This window comes from Ictalurus furcatus, chromosome 22 (assembly GCF_023375685.1).
Source record: "Ictalurus furcatus strain D&B chromosome 22, Billie_1.0, whole genome shotgun sequence".
In the NCBI taxonomy this organism is placed as follows: Eukaryota; Metazoa; Chordata; class Actinopteri; order Siluriformes; family Ictaluridae; genus Ictalurus; species Ictalurus furcatus.
The window spans coordinates 20,533,282-20,548,193 of record NC_071276.1 but is presented as its reverse complement, the minus strand read 5'-3'; the positions used below and the strand labels follow the sequence as shown (position 1 = coordinate 20,548,193).

General features: G+C 43.2%; 1 protein-coding gene across 3 annotated transcripts in view; it reads left to right on the top strand.

Moving 5' to 3' along the window:
* galnt9 (polypeptide N-acetylgalactosaminyltransferase 9) overlaps positions 1-14,912 on the top strand; it is a 75,009-nt gene that overhangs the window by 51,428 nt on the left and 8,669 nt on the right. For 2 of the 3 annotated variants that reach the window (XM_053654069.1, XM_053654070.1), the window contains 2 exons: positions 2,092-2,209; positions 12,559-12,744. In XM_053654069.1, coding sequence (XP_053510044.1) covers positions 2,092-2,209; positions 12,559-12,744 — 304 coding nt within the window. Of the gene's footprint in view, positions 1-2,091; positions 2,210-4,598; positions 5,742-12,558; positions 12,745-14,912 lie in introns of those variants that run through there. The other variant, XM_053654071.1, reaches the window with a different exon arrangement.

Sequence of the window (14,912 nt, the reverse complement as noted above, 5' to 3'; positions counted from 1 at the left end):
GCTTGGCATTAAATCTGCTGATTGCTGCTTTTATTATTTATTTATTTATTTATTTATTTATTTCTCAGCTTCCTTCCTGTCACTGTTACACACTCTGTCACTCGGTGTGTATCTGCTGTGCTGAAGTGGACTTTAAGTGTGTAATGCGGTTGCTGTGGTGTGTTTGGAACCAGTCGATGCCTCTGTGTATCCGTCGCTCCCTCACTTTTTATTGCATGCTGTGTACTCTGTAGTTTTCTCTCTCAGGACTGTATAGCGCAGTACCGGGTTGAGTTTCACCCTGGTGTCTGTTTATAATGAAAATTCATAAAGGAAATTGGTAGATACCCAGCGGAAGTGGAAGAGTCGGTCTAATGATAAAGAAGTGAGCTGGAAAAGAGTGATGGAAGAGTGACGGTGTTTTTAGAGAAATAATAACTCTTCAGCTCTGTATGTAGAGAGATCGAATCGTAAACATGGCCGCAGAGGAACTCATGCCAAACTTGAGAGGAAAGTTTTCAACTGTCACCACGGTTAAAGTCAGTGAGACAGGGTTAGAGTCAGTGAGACAGGGTAAGAGTCAGTGAGACAGGGTTAGAGTCAGTGAGACAGAGTTAGAGTCAGTGAGACAGGGTTAGAGTCAGTGAGACAGGGTTAGAGTCAGTGAGACAGAGTTAGAGTCAGTGAGACAGGGTTAGAGTCAGTGAGACAGAGTTACAGTCAGTGAGACAAGGTTAGAGTCAGTGAGACAGGGTTAGAGTCAGTGAGACAGAGTTAGAGCCAGTGAGACAGAGTTACAGTCAGTGAGACAAGGTTAGAGTCAGTGAGACAGGGTTAGAGTCAGTGAGACAGAGTTAGAGTCAGTGAGACAGGGTTAGAGTCAGTGAGACAGAGTTACAGTCAGTGAGACAAGGTTAGAGTCAGTGAGACAGGGTTAGAGTCAGTGAGACAGAGTTAGAGCCAGTGAGACAGAGTTACAGTCAGTGAGACAAGGTTAGAGTCAGTGAGACAGGGTTAGAGTCAGTGAGACAGAGTTAGAGTCAGTGAGACAGGATAAGAGTCAGTGAGACAGCGTTGGAGTCAGAGAGACAGAATTAGAGTCAGTGAGACAAGGTTAGAGTCAGTGAGACAGGGTTAGAGTCAGTGAGACAGGGTTAGAGTCAGTGAGACAGAGTTAGAGTCAGAGAGACAGAGTTAGAGTCAGTGAGACAGGGTTCATGCCACTGAGACAGAGTTAGAGTCAGTGAGACAGAGTTAGAGTCAGTGAGACAGGGTTCATGCCAGTGAGACAGAGTTATAGTCAGTGAGACAGAGTTAGAGTCAGAGAGACAGAGTTAGAGTCAGTGAGACAGAGTTAGAGCCAGTGAGACAGAGTTAGAGTCAGTGAGACAGGGTTCATGCCAGTGAGACAGAGTTATAGTCAGTGAGACAGAGTTAGAGTCAGAGAGACAGAGTTAGAGTCAGTGAGACAGAGTTAGAGCCAGTGAGACAGAGTTAGAGTCAGTGAGACAGAGTTAGAGTCAGTGAGACAGGGTTCATGCCAGTGAGACAGAGTTATAGTCAGTGAGACAGAGTTAGAGCCAGTGAGACAGTTCCCAGGGTGACTCGTGTCTCTAGTCTCGCTCTGTAGATTAGAGTTTTGATTACAGAGTTACAGGAAGTGGAAGCTCGTCTGTAGCAGTGCAGCTGAGACGCACAGAGACTCTACAGGGGAACACATCTCAGATCTCTCACAGATCCACTGATCAATAAAACACACACACACACACACACACACACACACACTCTGACCCAAACACAACAACATGTACAGCTCTTATTATTATTATTATCATCATCATCGTCATCATCATTATTGTTATTATCATCATTAGTATTATTTTTATTACGTATCTGTTTGTTTTTCTCTCTGATCGTTCTCTCTGATTCAGATCTGATGATGTTGAGATTCTCTTCCAGTTGCTTCTCTTTTTATGGAACTCCAGTTTATTTTAGTTTTATAGTCCCAATGTTCCAAACAGCTGTTCTCTGTTAAAGAGGCTGATTAATCTCTCTCTCTCTCTCTCTCTCTCTCTCTCTCTCTCTCTCTCTCTCTCTCTCTGTGTTAATTAGGACTCCTGCGATGATTGGCTGCTCGTTCGTGGTGGATCGTGAGTATTTTGGAGAAATCGGCCTCCTGGATCCAGGCATGGAGGTTTACGGAGGAGAGAATATTGAACTGGGGATGAGGGTGAGTGGTGTTACACTCACGCCCCTTATTAAATTCATAACCTGTTCCTTTTCCTGTCACATTTCCAATAAAACACATAGGAAGTGTGTGCGGGTTCTTCACCTGTGAAGCTCGCTGGAGGTTTATAGTCGAATATGTTCATGTGATTAAAATTCCCTCAGAGCGGAGCAGGGGCGTGTTGGCACACACTGTCCTCATCGTAATTACAAATCAACGATCACATCAAACCGCCATTCGTTCATTCTACAAACACACAATATTCAGCCAAATATCTAATCACATTCCTGCACTCGTCTTTTTTCTGGGGTTTAAATCTGAGGCTGCCTCGAGGGGGGACACGCTTTCTAAATTCATACGAGGAAATGTGTGGTGTAGCCCACAGTGTGAGGAAGAACACGTTCTGTAGATGTGGGTGAAATGGAGCATGTACATGACAGTCATGGATGTGAGAGGTGGATTTATGAGTGAAAGGATTGAAGGAAGAAGCATGGATGGATGAACAGATAAATGGGTAGAAGTATAGATGGATGGATCCATCCATCCAACAAAATAATGGATGGATGGATGGATATTATGTGGTGAATGGATGTGATTGGTGGATGGATGGATGAAAGAAGCATAGATGGATGGACACAGATAAATAGAAGGACAATGGATGGATAGATGGACGGAAGTTATTTGCTGGAGGAATGGATGTATGGATGGACAGTTGGATGTGATTGGTGGATGGACGTGAAGGGTGGATAGATGGATAGAGACACACCCGTCTCCTCTACTTCTAAGACACGCCCACTGGTCTGAACACAGCTGGAACTCCACATGAAAGCCTTAAATGTAGCTGCTCCCAATAACTGACCCTTATGTCCATGCTCTGGGCCTGGACTGCTCCGCCATCGTGGTGTATTCACTCTCCTGTTAAAACAGCGAGGCTCCGGTGAGCTGTTAACTAGAAAGAAACAGAGAAACATACTCAGATATGATGTGAAATTAACCATTACAGCACGGGGCCATAAATAATTCCTCTTATTGAACATGGCGTTGTTGTAAAATATGTAGATGTCGCCGAAAATACGTTTTATTATCCATCAACACAACAGACTCCAAAACTCATTTTCCTCTCAGATTTCATATTGATTACTGCTGCAGGAGTGTAATGAAGGCTGCAGGAGGTGAGTGAGTGACTTGGTTTAAAAAACGATCGCGAATGGAAATTATTTAGAGAGGAACATTGAAAATGAGATCTAGAACACTGCACAAATGCTAATGTACAGCGTTTGGGCTTTAACTACTGAATGTAATCAGTAGATCAGTGTATCATTAACATTATAGTTACCTTTTTTTAATATATTCAGGACGGAGTCGGTGAATATTAACATTCTCCTGGGTGTGTTTTTTTTTTAATGACTGTTACATAGCACTGACACTGGAGACTCCTTCCATAAACGTTACGTGAACACATTTCTCCCCACTTCACCACATTATTTTTTAATCTGTTCATTATCAGTGGAGCGTCCGCCGTATAAATCCCTGTGAACGAACCGTTGCTATAGAAACCATAACGTATCAGAACGAGAGCATTAATATAAACCTGCGTTACAGTCAGAGCTGCTGTTATAGAGAACTAATCACCACCTTCTGACCAATCAGGATCCAGATCTCAACAGCACCGTGATATACATGTATGAGTACTCGTTCATTCTCCTTCTTTGCACTATATTAAAGATATGTTTTTAAGGTTGTTTCTCTCAAATTATTCAAACCAGATGCATCAAATGAGAATAACCACAAATGTTTACAGCATTCATTCATCCTTAGTAACTGCCTGGTCAGGGTCACGGTGGTTTAAATTAGGCTACTAGTTTGTTTATATTATGGAAAATTGAACCAACTAAATCTGTTATGAAATATTGTGGACACGTACAAACAACAACAATAACTGTGTGAGTGAAAAAAAAACCAGTCTAGTTTATTTCCCTCTAGATGAGACCGGTTCTGTGACGTAGCTGAGGATAAGGAACTGTCACACACCATGCTGACACTCCTGACATTTCTATATCTACTGTACCATCCAGTTTAGGCCACGCCCACTTCAGGTTTAAATCCGAATACAGCTACAGATGTAGATATTTGGAGAACTAAACAGATACAGATTTAGATTGGCACTGGGTATTACACTCTCTAACCCAGTGCTTGGACAGAATATAACAGAACATCCACGTTTGGGTCACGTGTAGAACTCAGCACGACGAGTTGCTTTAACTACCCAAACATTCAGCATCTTCATGACTATCTAGAATCTAGAATCTAGGGATTTTAATGACATTTTAATTCGAAAATGTCAATTATTCTGGATGTATTTAGTTATACACAGTAAATGTACTTGCTATAAGGCATGTGTTAATAATCCAGTTCATTTTAAATGCGAAAAATTAAAGTTGCACAGATGTTAAACTGAGAAATTGATCTCGTTCACCTCTCGCCTGTCAGTTGAGAATTCTCAGCGGTTTTGTTCCATCCAAGAACGCTGCAGAAGAAAAACCGAGCCAGATGCTGGAGTGTTATCATGTCCCAGCAGAAGAAATAAACCCAAACACCAGGTTCTAAAGGAATCCCAATGGTTCTACTGGTTATATCATAGCAAAATGACCCGACCCACTCAAACTAGCATTTTTATAGTGTATGTTCCGTAAATAAGATCTGAAACGGTGTTAAAGTGATTGTAAATCAGTTACATCACTTCAAAGATAGATTTCAAAGTGTGTTTTTCAAATTTGCATTCAACTCCAAACTCCCTTTTACATTACATTTACAGCATGTGGCAGACGCCCTTATCCAGAGAGACTCACATTTATACTACTGAGCATTAAGGGCCTTGCTCAAGGGCCCAGTAGTGGTAGCGTAGCAGTGCTGGGGCGTGAACTCCTGACCTTCTGATCAGTAACCCAGAGCCTTTAACCATCGAGCTTTTAACCACTAAGCCACCACTGCCCCCTTCTTGGTGCCATTTCCTCAGTGTTAAAACTCGGTGCATTATGGGTAATACAAATAATATAAGTAACATCTAATGAGGAAGGATTGCTAATGAGGATGTTCTAGTGTGACTTTTTAAAGCTGACCTTCTTGTAAGAACACCGAGTAGATATGAGCTCCAGCGTTCGGGATGGAGTCGTGCACCGACACGGCAGGAACGACTGAAGGTGATGGATGTTAATTGGAAACAAATGACAGACAGAAAGTTCAGCGGCAGCATGTCTAAAGTTTAATTTGTGTTAAATATCTAAATAGAGGGAGATTAAAACCTCCACAACATTTGCTTAATTCCCACACTGATTGCACACTGGCTTATTTTAGGGTCTAAGCAGATGGTACCGGAACTGTAATGGCTTTTTTTTTTTTTACTGCTGAAATGATATGAGCAGAACAGACCGTTAAGACCTGGAAACAGATTTGGTGGAACAATGGAGAATCTGCTTCCTACAAATGAGCTCTGATGGTGGAGTTTCATGTAGCTCTGATCATCATGCTGAAACAGGTGACATATACTGGTATAACTCTGTATTCTCTGTATAACTGTGCATGATTATAACACTAAAAGCTCTTTATAGACCATTTGGGATGCAAAGTAGTGCTTGGACCCCGAAGATCGCTGCTTAAGGTAATCATGACGCCACCGCAAAATACCTACAATGACACAGATTTCAATCAACACCACATGTGCATATAGACTGTATACTGTATGTGTAGCTATACATCTTTATCTTTATAGCTTGTTCACAAATTGTTGATACGGTGATGTTTTCTGTGAGGAGGTATACACACCGCCCTCCACTAATATTGGCACCCTTGGTAAATATGAGCAAAGAAAGCTGTGAAAAATCGTCTTTATTGTTTAACCTTTTGATCTTTTGTTAAAAAAATTCATAAAAATACTCTGCTCTCATGGATAGCAAACAATTACAAACACAACACAGGTTTATAAAAAAATATATATTTCTTTGTTAAATATAGGTGTGCAACAATTATTTTAGTCAGTACTTTGTGCCAGCTCCCTCTGCCAAGATAACAGCTCTGAGTCTTCTCCTATAACGCCTGATGAGGTTGGAGAATACATGGCGAGGGATCTGAGAGCGTTCCTCCATACAGAACCTCTCCAGATCCTTCACATTTGGAGGTCCACGCTGGTGGACTCTCCTCTTCAGTTCACCCCACAGGTTTTCTATGGGGTTTGGGTCAGGGGACTGGGATGGTCATGGCAGGACCTTGATTTTGTGGTCAGTAAACCATGTTTGTGTTGATTCTGATGATGTTTTGGATCATCGTCCTGCTGGAAGATCCAACCACGGCCCATTTGAATCTTTCTGGCAGAGGCGGTCAGGTTTTCATTTAATATCTGTTGATATTTGATAGTCCATGATGCCATGTATCCTAACAAAATGTCCAGGTCCTCTGGCAGAAAAACAGCCCAAAATATTAAAGATCCACCTCCATATTTAACCGTGGGCATGAGGGACTTTTCCATATGGCTACCTCTCTGTGTGAGACAAAACCACCTCTGGTGTTTATTACCAAAAAGCTCTATTCTGGTTTCATCTGACCGTAGAACCCCATCCCATTTGAAGTTCCAGTAGTGTCGGCACACTGAAGACGCTCGAGTTTGGCCTGCTTGTTACCTCATATTTATACCCCTGTGAAACAGGAAGTCATGGTCGAACAATATCCTGTTCCTACTCACCCAGATGTACTAAAAAAAAGTAAAATATCAATGGGAATACGCTTCAAATATATTTTTCAGTCAGAGATAAAGCTGTAACTTTTTGTTAAGTTTTATGACGTCTTCAGAGGAGCAGAGGAGCTTATGATTTCTGTAGTTTCTCACTAACATCACAAACCGCGTTGCTTTTGTTGTTGTTTTGTTTTGTCTTATTAGCTTCATGAGAGAGAATAAAGAGAGGGCTGGTGAAGGAACGACGTATAATGTAATAGAGAACAGGAAATACCGCCTTAAATCTAACTATAGTTACATTTAACATAACATTAAATAAAACTATAAACAGATCAAATGTATGACGTCATCCTTTAATAAATAAAAATTGTAATTGTGGACAAATCGCTGTGGTATAAAAGGAATAAAACACCTGGAGATGTGCTGACGTTTTTACTGTAACAGTAACACACACACACACACACACAGTGTTTATTATTTACTCATCACACATTTAAATCAGATTGAAGTTTTGAACCTTTGATGCATGTATCACTCACGACTCGTCCAGTTTAAATGTTCCACACGTTGCTGTTTGCACAGATTCAGTTTCAGAGAAACTGAAGGAAGTTTGAAGAGGTTTTATTTGTTCGGAGATGTTATTATTGCAGTCAGGAGATTCATTACAGCATCTAGCATTCTTCTGTACGGTACCGAATCTTCTCCCGGAGCCTTTCAGCTAAACATTCTCCCTGTAGAGGAATATCTCCATCAAGGACACTGGTTTATTTGTAGTGTGTGTGTGTGTGTGTGTGTGTGTGTGTGTGTGTGTGTGATCTAATGGTGCACATGAAGCGCATTCAGTTTTACTTTTTTTTTAAACAGCAGTGAAGCACATCACACACATCTCACTGCCACAAAATGAAATTATTATTATTATTATCATTATTATTATTATTATAATTATAAATAATAATAATAATAATAATAATAATAAAGATTAGATTCTTCTTCAGCAGAGGCAGCTTTGGAGTCTGAGCTTCAGAATTGAGTAGACAGCCTTTAGGTGTTAGATTGAGACCGCTCCATGATGTCAGATACCCAGATAACACATTTATTACCTGTAGTTAGACTGCAGTATGTAATTGTTATAGTTAAACTCCTTCTAATTACTCATTAACACTAATAAGATTTGTTCTGCCCACGTCCTGTCCTCCGTGTTTGTTATTTTTCCCCCTCATCTTACAAAAGGAGATAAAAAAGCGCTTGGCATCACTCTGGGCATTTCTAAATTACTGAACTTTCGGAAGCTCGGGGGGGAAGGAAAAACGCTGGCGGCGGTGGTTTTGATGAGCCGCATCCTGCAGGACTGCGTGTGCACTGGAGCCTGAGGAACAAACACCCAGTGTGAGAGCGGCCTCAGTGTTTGATAATAAAAACTCGAATATAATCCAAATCAAAGCTCCGAGACGTTTCATGGTGTGATTTTTCAAACTCGTTTCTAAACTGTTTGAATGATTACTGATCAGAAGAGTGTGTGTCTCGAATCCCACTACACGCTATATATCGCACTAAACGCGGTGGAAATGACGGATCACGGTGCCGAGCTAAACCACGAGCCCAGCCTCTGCAGGTCTTCACCTTAACCTCATTACCGTCCTTTTCTCTCGTCAATATCCGCACTGTAAAACCGACTGCACGCGCTCCATCAATACCCATGAAGCGCGCGTCTCTCACCGGACGAATAAATCCATTAGTCATGCTTAATGAAGCAGGAGGTATTTATCCCATCGATTGGTGCGTGTGTTTTTCTCTCTAATCACATCATCACAGGGTCAGAGCGAGTGCTGATAAATTATTCAGCCTCATAAATAACCACATCCTCGCACACAGCACTGGCAATGAATCAGTAATCCAATCAGCGGTTAAAATAAAAGAACATGTTATAGATCTCTGGTGGGAAGAGAGAGGAAAAGAGAAAGGATTTTATCTGTGATTTAAATAAGGAAATGGAGGCTCTGGGCACAGGGGTGGCTCACTGGTTAAGACGGTGGGTTACTTATCGGAAGGTCATGAGTTCAAACCCCAGCACTGCTAAGCTACCGCTGTTGGGCCCTTGAGCGAGATCCTTAACCCTCAACTGATCAGATATATAAATGAGATAAATGTAACTCACTCTGGATAAGGCCGTCCTCCGAATGACGTGTTCTGTAGATTTTGGGGGAGTGAGTTCCGTAACTACGCCACCAGCAGTGGAGAGACTGAATTTATGGACACAGAGAAGTCCTAGGTTTGATGAGTGAAGGGAGCGTGTTGGTGTGTAAGTGTGCAATAAGTGTGCAGTAAGTCACATGGTACTGGGGCGCGAGACCGTTTAAGGCTTTGAAGGCTTTGAAGGCGAGGAGCAGAAGTTTGAATGTGATGCGACAGGAGACAGGCAGACTGCAGCCCAGCCACAGTGGGAGTAATATGTTTGGACTGTTTTGTACGGGTCACAACGCGCGCTGCAGAGGTTTGAATGTATTGTAATTTGGTAATCAGCTTAGATGGGAGGCTGAAAAACAGACAAATGCAGTAATCAAGTTGTGATGTTATGAAGGCGTGGACCAGTGACTCAGCATCCTTCAGGCTAAGAACGGGACGCAGTCTGGCAGTTTGTGTGAGAGATTTGATGTGTGCGCCGAAAGTCAGAGATGGGTCAAATGTTATTCCAAGATTTTTTTTTCAGAGGGCTTTGTGAGGAAGGCATCAATATCCAGGCTTATTTCAACATTTTGTCTGCAAGCTTGTGAGCCAAAAATCATTATTTCAGCATTTTTCTGAGCATTGAATTTGAGAAAGTTATTGTTTAGCCACTGTTTTATTTGGTGAACGCAGGCTGTCAGTGCACTGGTCGAGATGGATATGTCAGACCGGGCGGTTGCATAGATCTGTGTGTCGTCGGCATAGCAGTGGTATTGGGGATTGTGACGACGAATGATGTGACCGTGGGGAAGAATATAAATTATGAAACGGAGAGGGCCAAGAACGGAACCCTGGGGAACGCCTGGACTGGGGGCCAGTGGGGGACTTGAAGCCTTTAACATAAACAAAATATCTATGATCTGTGAGATATGATAGAAAGCAAGCGTGAGCATCGCCAGTGATACCTTCGTCTGTGAGACAGCAGAGGAACGTTTTGTGTCGACCGCAGCACTCAGGTCAATCAGTATTAGAATACTGTGTTGAGGTGGAAGTGTGTTGTAGATCGTTGTCTTGCTGCATGATGAAGTTCCGCCTGATTCATTTGGATGCATTTCTCTGTTAATCTGCAGACAGAATGTTCCTGTAGACTTCTGAATTCATTCTGCTGCTACCATCACGAGTTCATCATCAGTAAAGATTAGTGAGAATGTTCCAGAAGCAGACATGCAAGCCCAAGCCATGACGCTACCTCCACCATGTTCCACAGATCAGCTTGTATGTTCTGGATCATGAGCAGATCCTTTCTTTCTCCACACATCTTTTCCTTTCCATCACTTTGGTAGAGGTTCATCTCGGTTCCAGAACTTTTGTGGATCATCTCTGTATTTCTTTGTGAATTCCAGCGGTCTGCATCTTGTGGTATGGCCTCTGTTTTTCTGCTCTCGAAGTCTTCTTCGAACGGTGGACTGTGAGACCTTCACCCTGCCCTGTGGAGTTTGTTGGTGATGTCACTGACTATTGTTTTTTTAAAACTCCACAGTTTAACATCAGACTACGCTCCTTTGAGTTATCACTCAAAAATACACAAAAAGAGCGGTCTACTTTATTTCCACCATTAAAACAGCACGAGTCATTCGACCTGTGAATCTGGAATGACTGGCAAGTCGGTGTGAATACTTTGAACTCTCCAATATTAAGCCCCGCCCCCTTCCCCAATCTTATATCAGTCATCTTTCATCCTGATTTTCCCGCTTGACAGATGTGTCGACGTGGCGTTTCTGCTCTCAGCCATGGTAAATGAAGAACGTTTTGAATCCGTCAGTGTGCTCAACACCATTACACAAGTATGTATTGAACATCAGTGCACCATGTTGTCAGAAACGGCACAGTGTTGTAGTGTTGTTGTTTATTGTGAAAAATATTGTCTGGTATTTTATCCGATCTTCGGCCGTCTGTTCCCCCAACAGTCTGTGCCCTCTGTAGCCTCAGAGTACTGTCTGTCATGTGGTCTTCTGCTGTTGTAGCCAATTCACCTCATGTTTGTGTATTCTGAGATGCTGTTCTGCTCACCACGGTGGTAAAGAGTGTCTTTAATATTTGTTATTCAAGAACAATCTAAAAGTGGCATTTTAAAGAGGATTTTAAACAGGATTAGCAGAAATTCAACAGAAACGTTACTGAGCAGATCACACAGACTCGATCAACACGATTACAGTGTGTGTAACCACTTACACCAACTACACATGCACTAATACACATACCCACAAACTCTCTCTCTCTCTTTCTCTTTCTCTCTCTTTCTCTCACTCTCTCTCTCTCTCACTCTCTCTCTCTCTCTCTCTCCATCTCTGTGGATGTTATTGGCAGATGCTCAAATGCACTTTTGAGATGATGCACCTTTCATTACATTATATTGATTTTTTTTCTGTAATTAGATGGAGATTCATTACATTTACTTCACTGTTATTTATTTATGAGTAAGTTATAATTCTCACTGAGAGAGAGAGCGAGAGAGAGAGAGAGAGAGAGAGCGGAGTGGTGCAGAACGGACCTCGATCATGACTCATTCCATTCCATACAGAAGTCTCACTGTACCCAGAGACCTGGTTCAGAGTGTGTGTGTGTGTGTGTGTGTGTGTGTGTAAAACAGTTGTGGATAAAGAGTGATAAAGGGTGATGGAAACAGTGTAATTAGATGGTGTGGTTAGGAGCGCATCTATTTCCCTGGCTGTCTGTCTGTCTCTCTCACTCTCTCTCTCTCTCTCTCTCTCTCTCTCATCCTTTAACACTGGTGGTTGTGGGTTTTATTATTCATATACATCATCAGTTTTAGCGGCTGATCAGTGAAATTGTGGAAAATCTAATTAAATTAACTGCTGTTTAACTTGCAGAGTACATCACATAAAACTGCCTGGTTCAATTAACGCTAAAATAACACACACCCGGAGAGAGAGAGAGAGAGAGAGAGATGGACAGAGAGAGAGAGAGAGAGAGAGATGTGTCAGTGCAGTCAGGGCGCAGTTAGAACAGCGGTACTAGAACAGTTGTAGTTCAGTGGTTAAGGCTCTGGGCTACTGATCAGAAGGTTCGTGCCCCAAGCTGCCACCGTATCATGGCTGACTCTGCACTCTGACCCCAACTTCCTAACACCTGTACCGTGTGTGTAAAAGTGTTCTAACAGCCTTTTGGAACACCAAACTTTACTTTTCTAAGCATAGAGGAGTTGGCATTTACATCTACAAACTGATAACAATCAGTCAGATAAGACCTGAGCCAGTATCGGTATCGATCACAAGCAAGGAGATACAACCCTGATCAGAGGCGAGGCGGTAATTCGGCATTTACTACTTTAACCAGTGCTGTCTCAGTACTGTGATGAGGCCGAAATCCTGAGTGAAATATTTAATGTGTGTAACTCCTGTATGGTGTGTGTGTGTGTGTGTGTGTGTGCGTGTGTGTGTAGGTGTGGCAGTGTGGGGGCAGTATGGAGGTTTTGCCCTGTGCCCGAGTCGCTCACATCGAACGCACTAAGAAGCCCTACAACAACGACATCGACTACTACGCCAAGCGGAACGCCCTGAGGGCCGCTGAGGTCTGGATGGATGAGTTCAAGTCCCATGTCTACATGGCCTGGAACATCCCCATGAATGTAAGTGCTAATGCTAACCATGAGAATCCTGCTAACAATGCTAACGCTGCAAACCCTGCTAAACATGCTAATTCTGCTAACTATGCTAACAACGATGGCCACAATCTAATGGGAGGAGGGGCATGTTATAAAAACTGAATACAATACTACCTCATGTTGGCGGTAGAACAAACTCACACACACACACACACACACGCACACACACCTCAGTAGAGCATCACAGCGACTAGCATTACTTCACTTCAATCCCATAATTCTCCACTGTGCTAACACAAGCCACTGACACTAATAGCAGTAATTAAACTTCTGATGAGCCGTGTAGCATCAGGGCTAATGAAGGAACAATGAGGGTCTCAGATGACTGACAACACACACTCACACACACATGCACACACACACACACACAAAATCTGTGTTCCACATAATGCCACTTTAATTTACTTGTTATTTCATTACACACTAATTCAGTATGCATTTATAAACCAACATGCCACTTGCACTGCATTATGGGTAATACACACACTCCCTCACCTCACACACTGAGAATACACACCGTGTAGACACTCCCAAATGAGATAACCACCATCAAGAACATCTGATCATCTGAATCTGAAGAAACTGGAAGAACTGGAGGCAGGAAAATTACAAAGTGATCAAGGGGCGTGGCCAGGGCAAAGCCAGAATTCAAAAACCACCAGGAAACAGTAAAAAGGAGTGAAGGAGGCGTGGCTTCTGTATCAGTTAGTACCACTGTAGGAGGTGTGGCCTGAGTAGTGTCATGTTAGTTCCACTCAAGGGGGCGTGGCCTATATTTGTCAGTCTCAGTGAAGGAGGTGTGGCCTATATATCTGTCAGTCTCAGTGAAGGAGGCATGGCCTCTATCTGTCAGTCTCAGTGAAGGAGGCGTGGCCTCTATCTGTCAGTCCTAGTGTAGTAGGCGTGGCCAATATCTGTCAGTCAGTGAAGGAGGCATGGTCTCAATCTGTCAGTCTCAGTGAAGGAGGCGTGGCCTCTATCTGTCAGTCTCAGTGAAGGAGGTGTGGCCTCTATCTGTCAGTCCTAGTGTAGTAGGCGTGGCCTCTATCTGTCAGTCAGTGAAGGAGGCATGGTCTCAATCTCTCAGTCTCAGTGAAGGAGGCGTGGCCTCTATCTGTCAGTCTCAGTGAAGGAGGCGTGGCCTCTATCTGTCAGTCAGTGAAGGAGGCATGGTCTCAATCTGTCAGTCTCAGTGAAGGAGGTGTGGCCTCTATCTGTCAGTCTCAGTGAAGGAGGCATGGCCTCTATCTGTCAGTCTCAGTGAAGGAGGCGTGGCCTCTATCTGTCAGTCTCAGTGAAGGAGGCATGGCCTCTATCTGTCAGTCTCAGTGAAGGAGGCGTGGCCTCTATCTGTCAGTCCTAGTGTAGTAGGCGTGGCCAATATCTGTCAGTCAGTGAAGGAGGCATGGTCTCAATCTGTCAGTCTCAGTGAAGGAGGCGTGGCCTCTATCTGTCAGTCTCAGTGAAGGAGGTGTGGCCTCTATCTGTCAGTCCTAGTGTAGTAGGCGTGGCCTCTATCTGTCAGTCAGTGAAGGAGGCATGGTCTCAATCTCTCAGTCTCAGTGAAGGAGGCGTGGCCTCTATCTGTCAGTCTCAGTGAAGGAGGCGTGGCCTCTATCTGTCAGTCAGTGAAGGAGGCATGGTCTCAATCTGTCAGTCTCAGTGAAGGAGGCGTGGCCTCTATCTGTCAGTCTCAGTGAAGGAGGCATGGCCTCTATCTGTCAGTCTCAGTGAAGGAGGCGTGGCCTCTATCTGTCAGTCTCAGTGAAGGAGGCATGGCCTCTATCTGTCAGTCTCAGTGAAGGAGGTGTGGCCTCTATCTGTCAGTCCTAGTGTAGTAGGCGTGGCCTCTATCTGTCAGTCTCAGTGAAGGATAGTTTTTAAAACCTTACTTCTTGCAGGTGCAGAGGATCTGTGTGTGAAAAAAATCATAAACAAGGATTATTAATTAATAAAAACGCATAACGTGTCCAGGGAGGAAAAGTCAACAGAGCAGCACAGTCATTACTCCACATCAATCCCATAATCCTCCACTGCACCAACACAATCCTCTCATGCTAACAGCTGTAATTAAACTACTGATGAGCTGCATAGCATTAAGGCTAATGAAGGAACAATGAGGGTCTCAGATG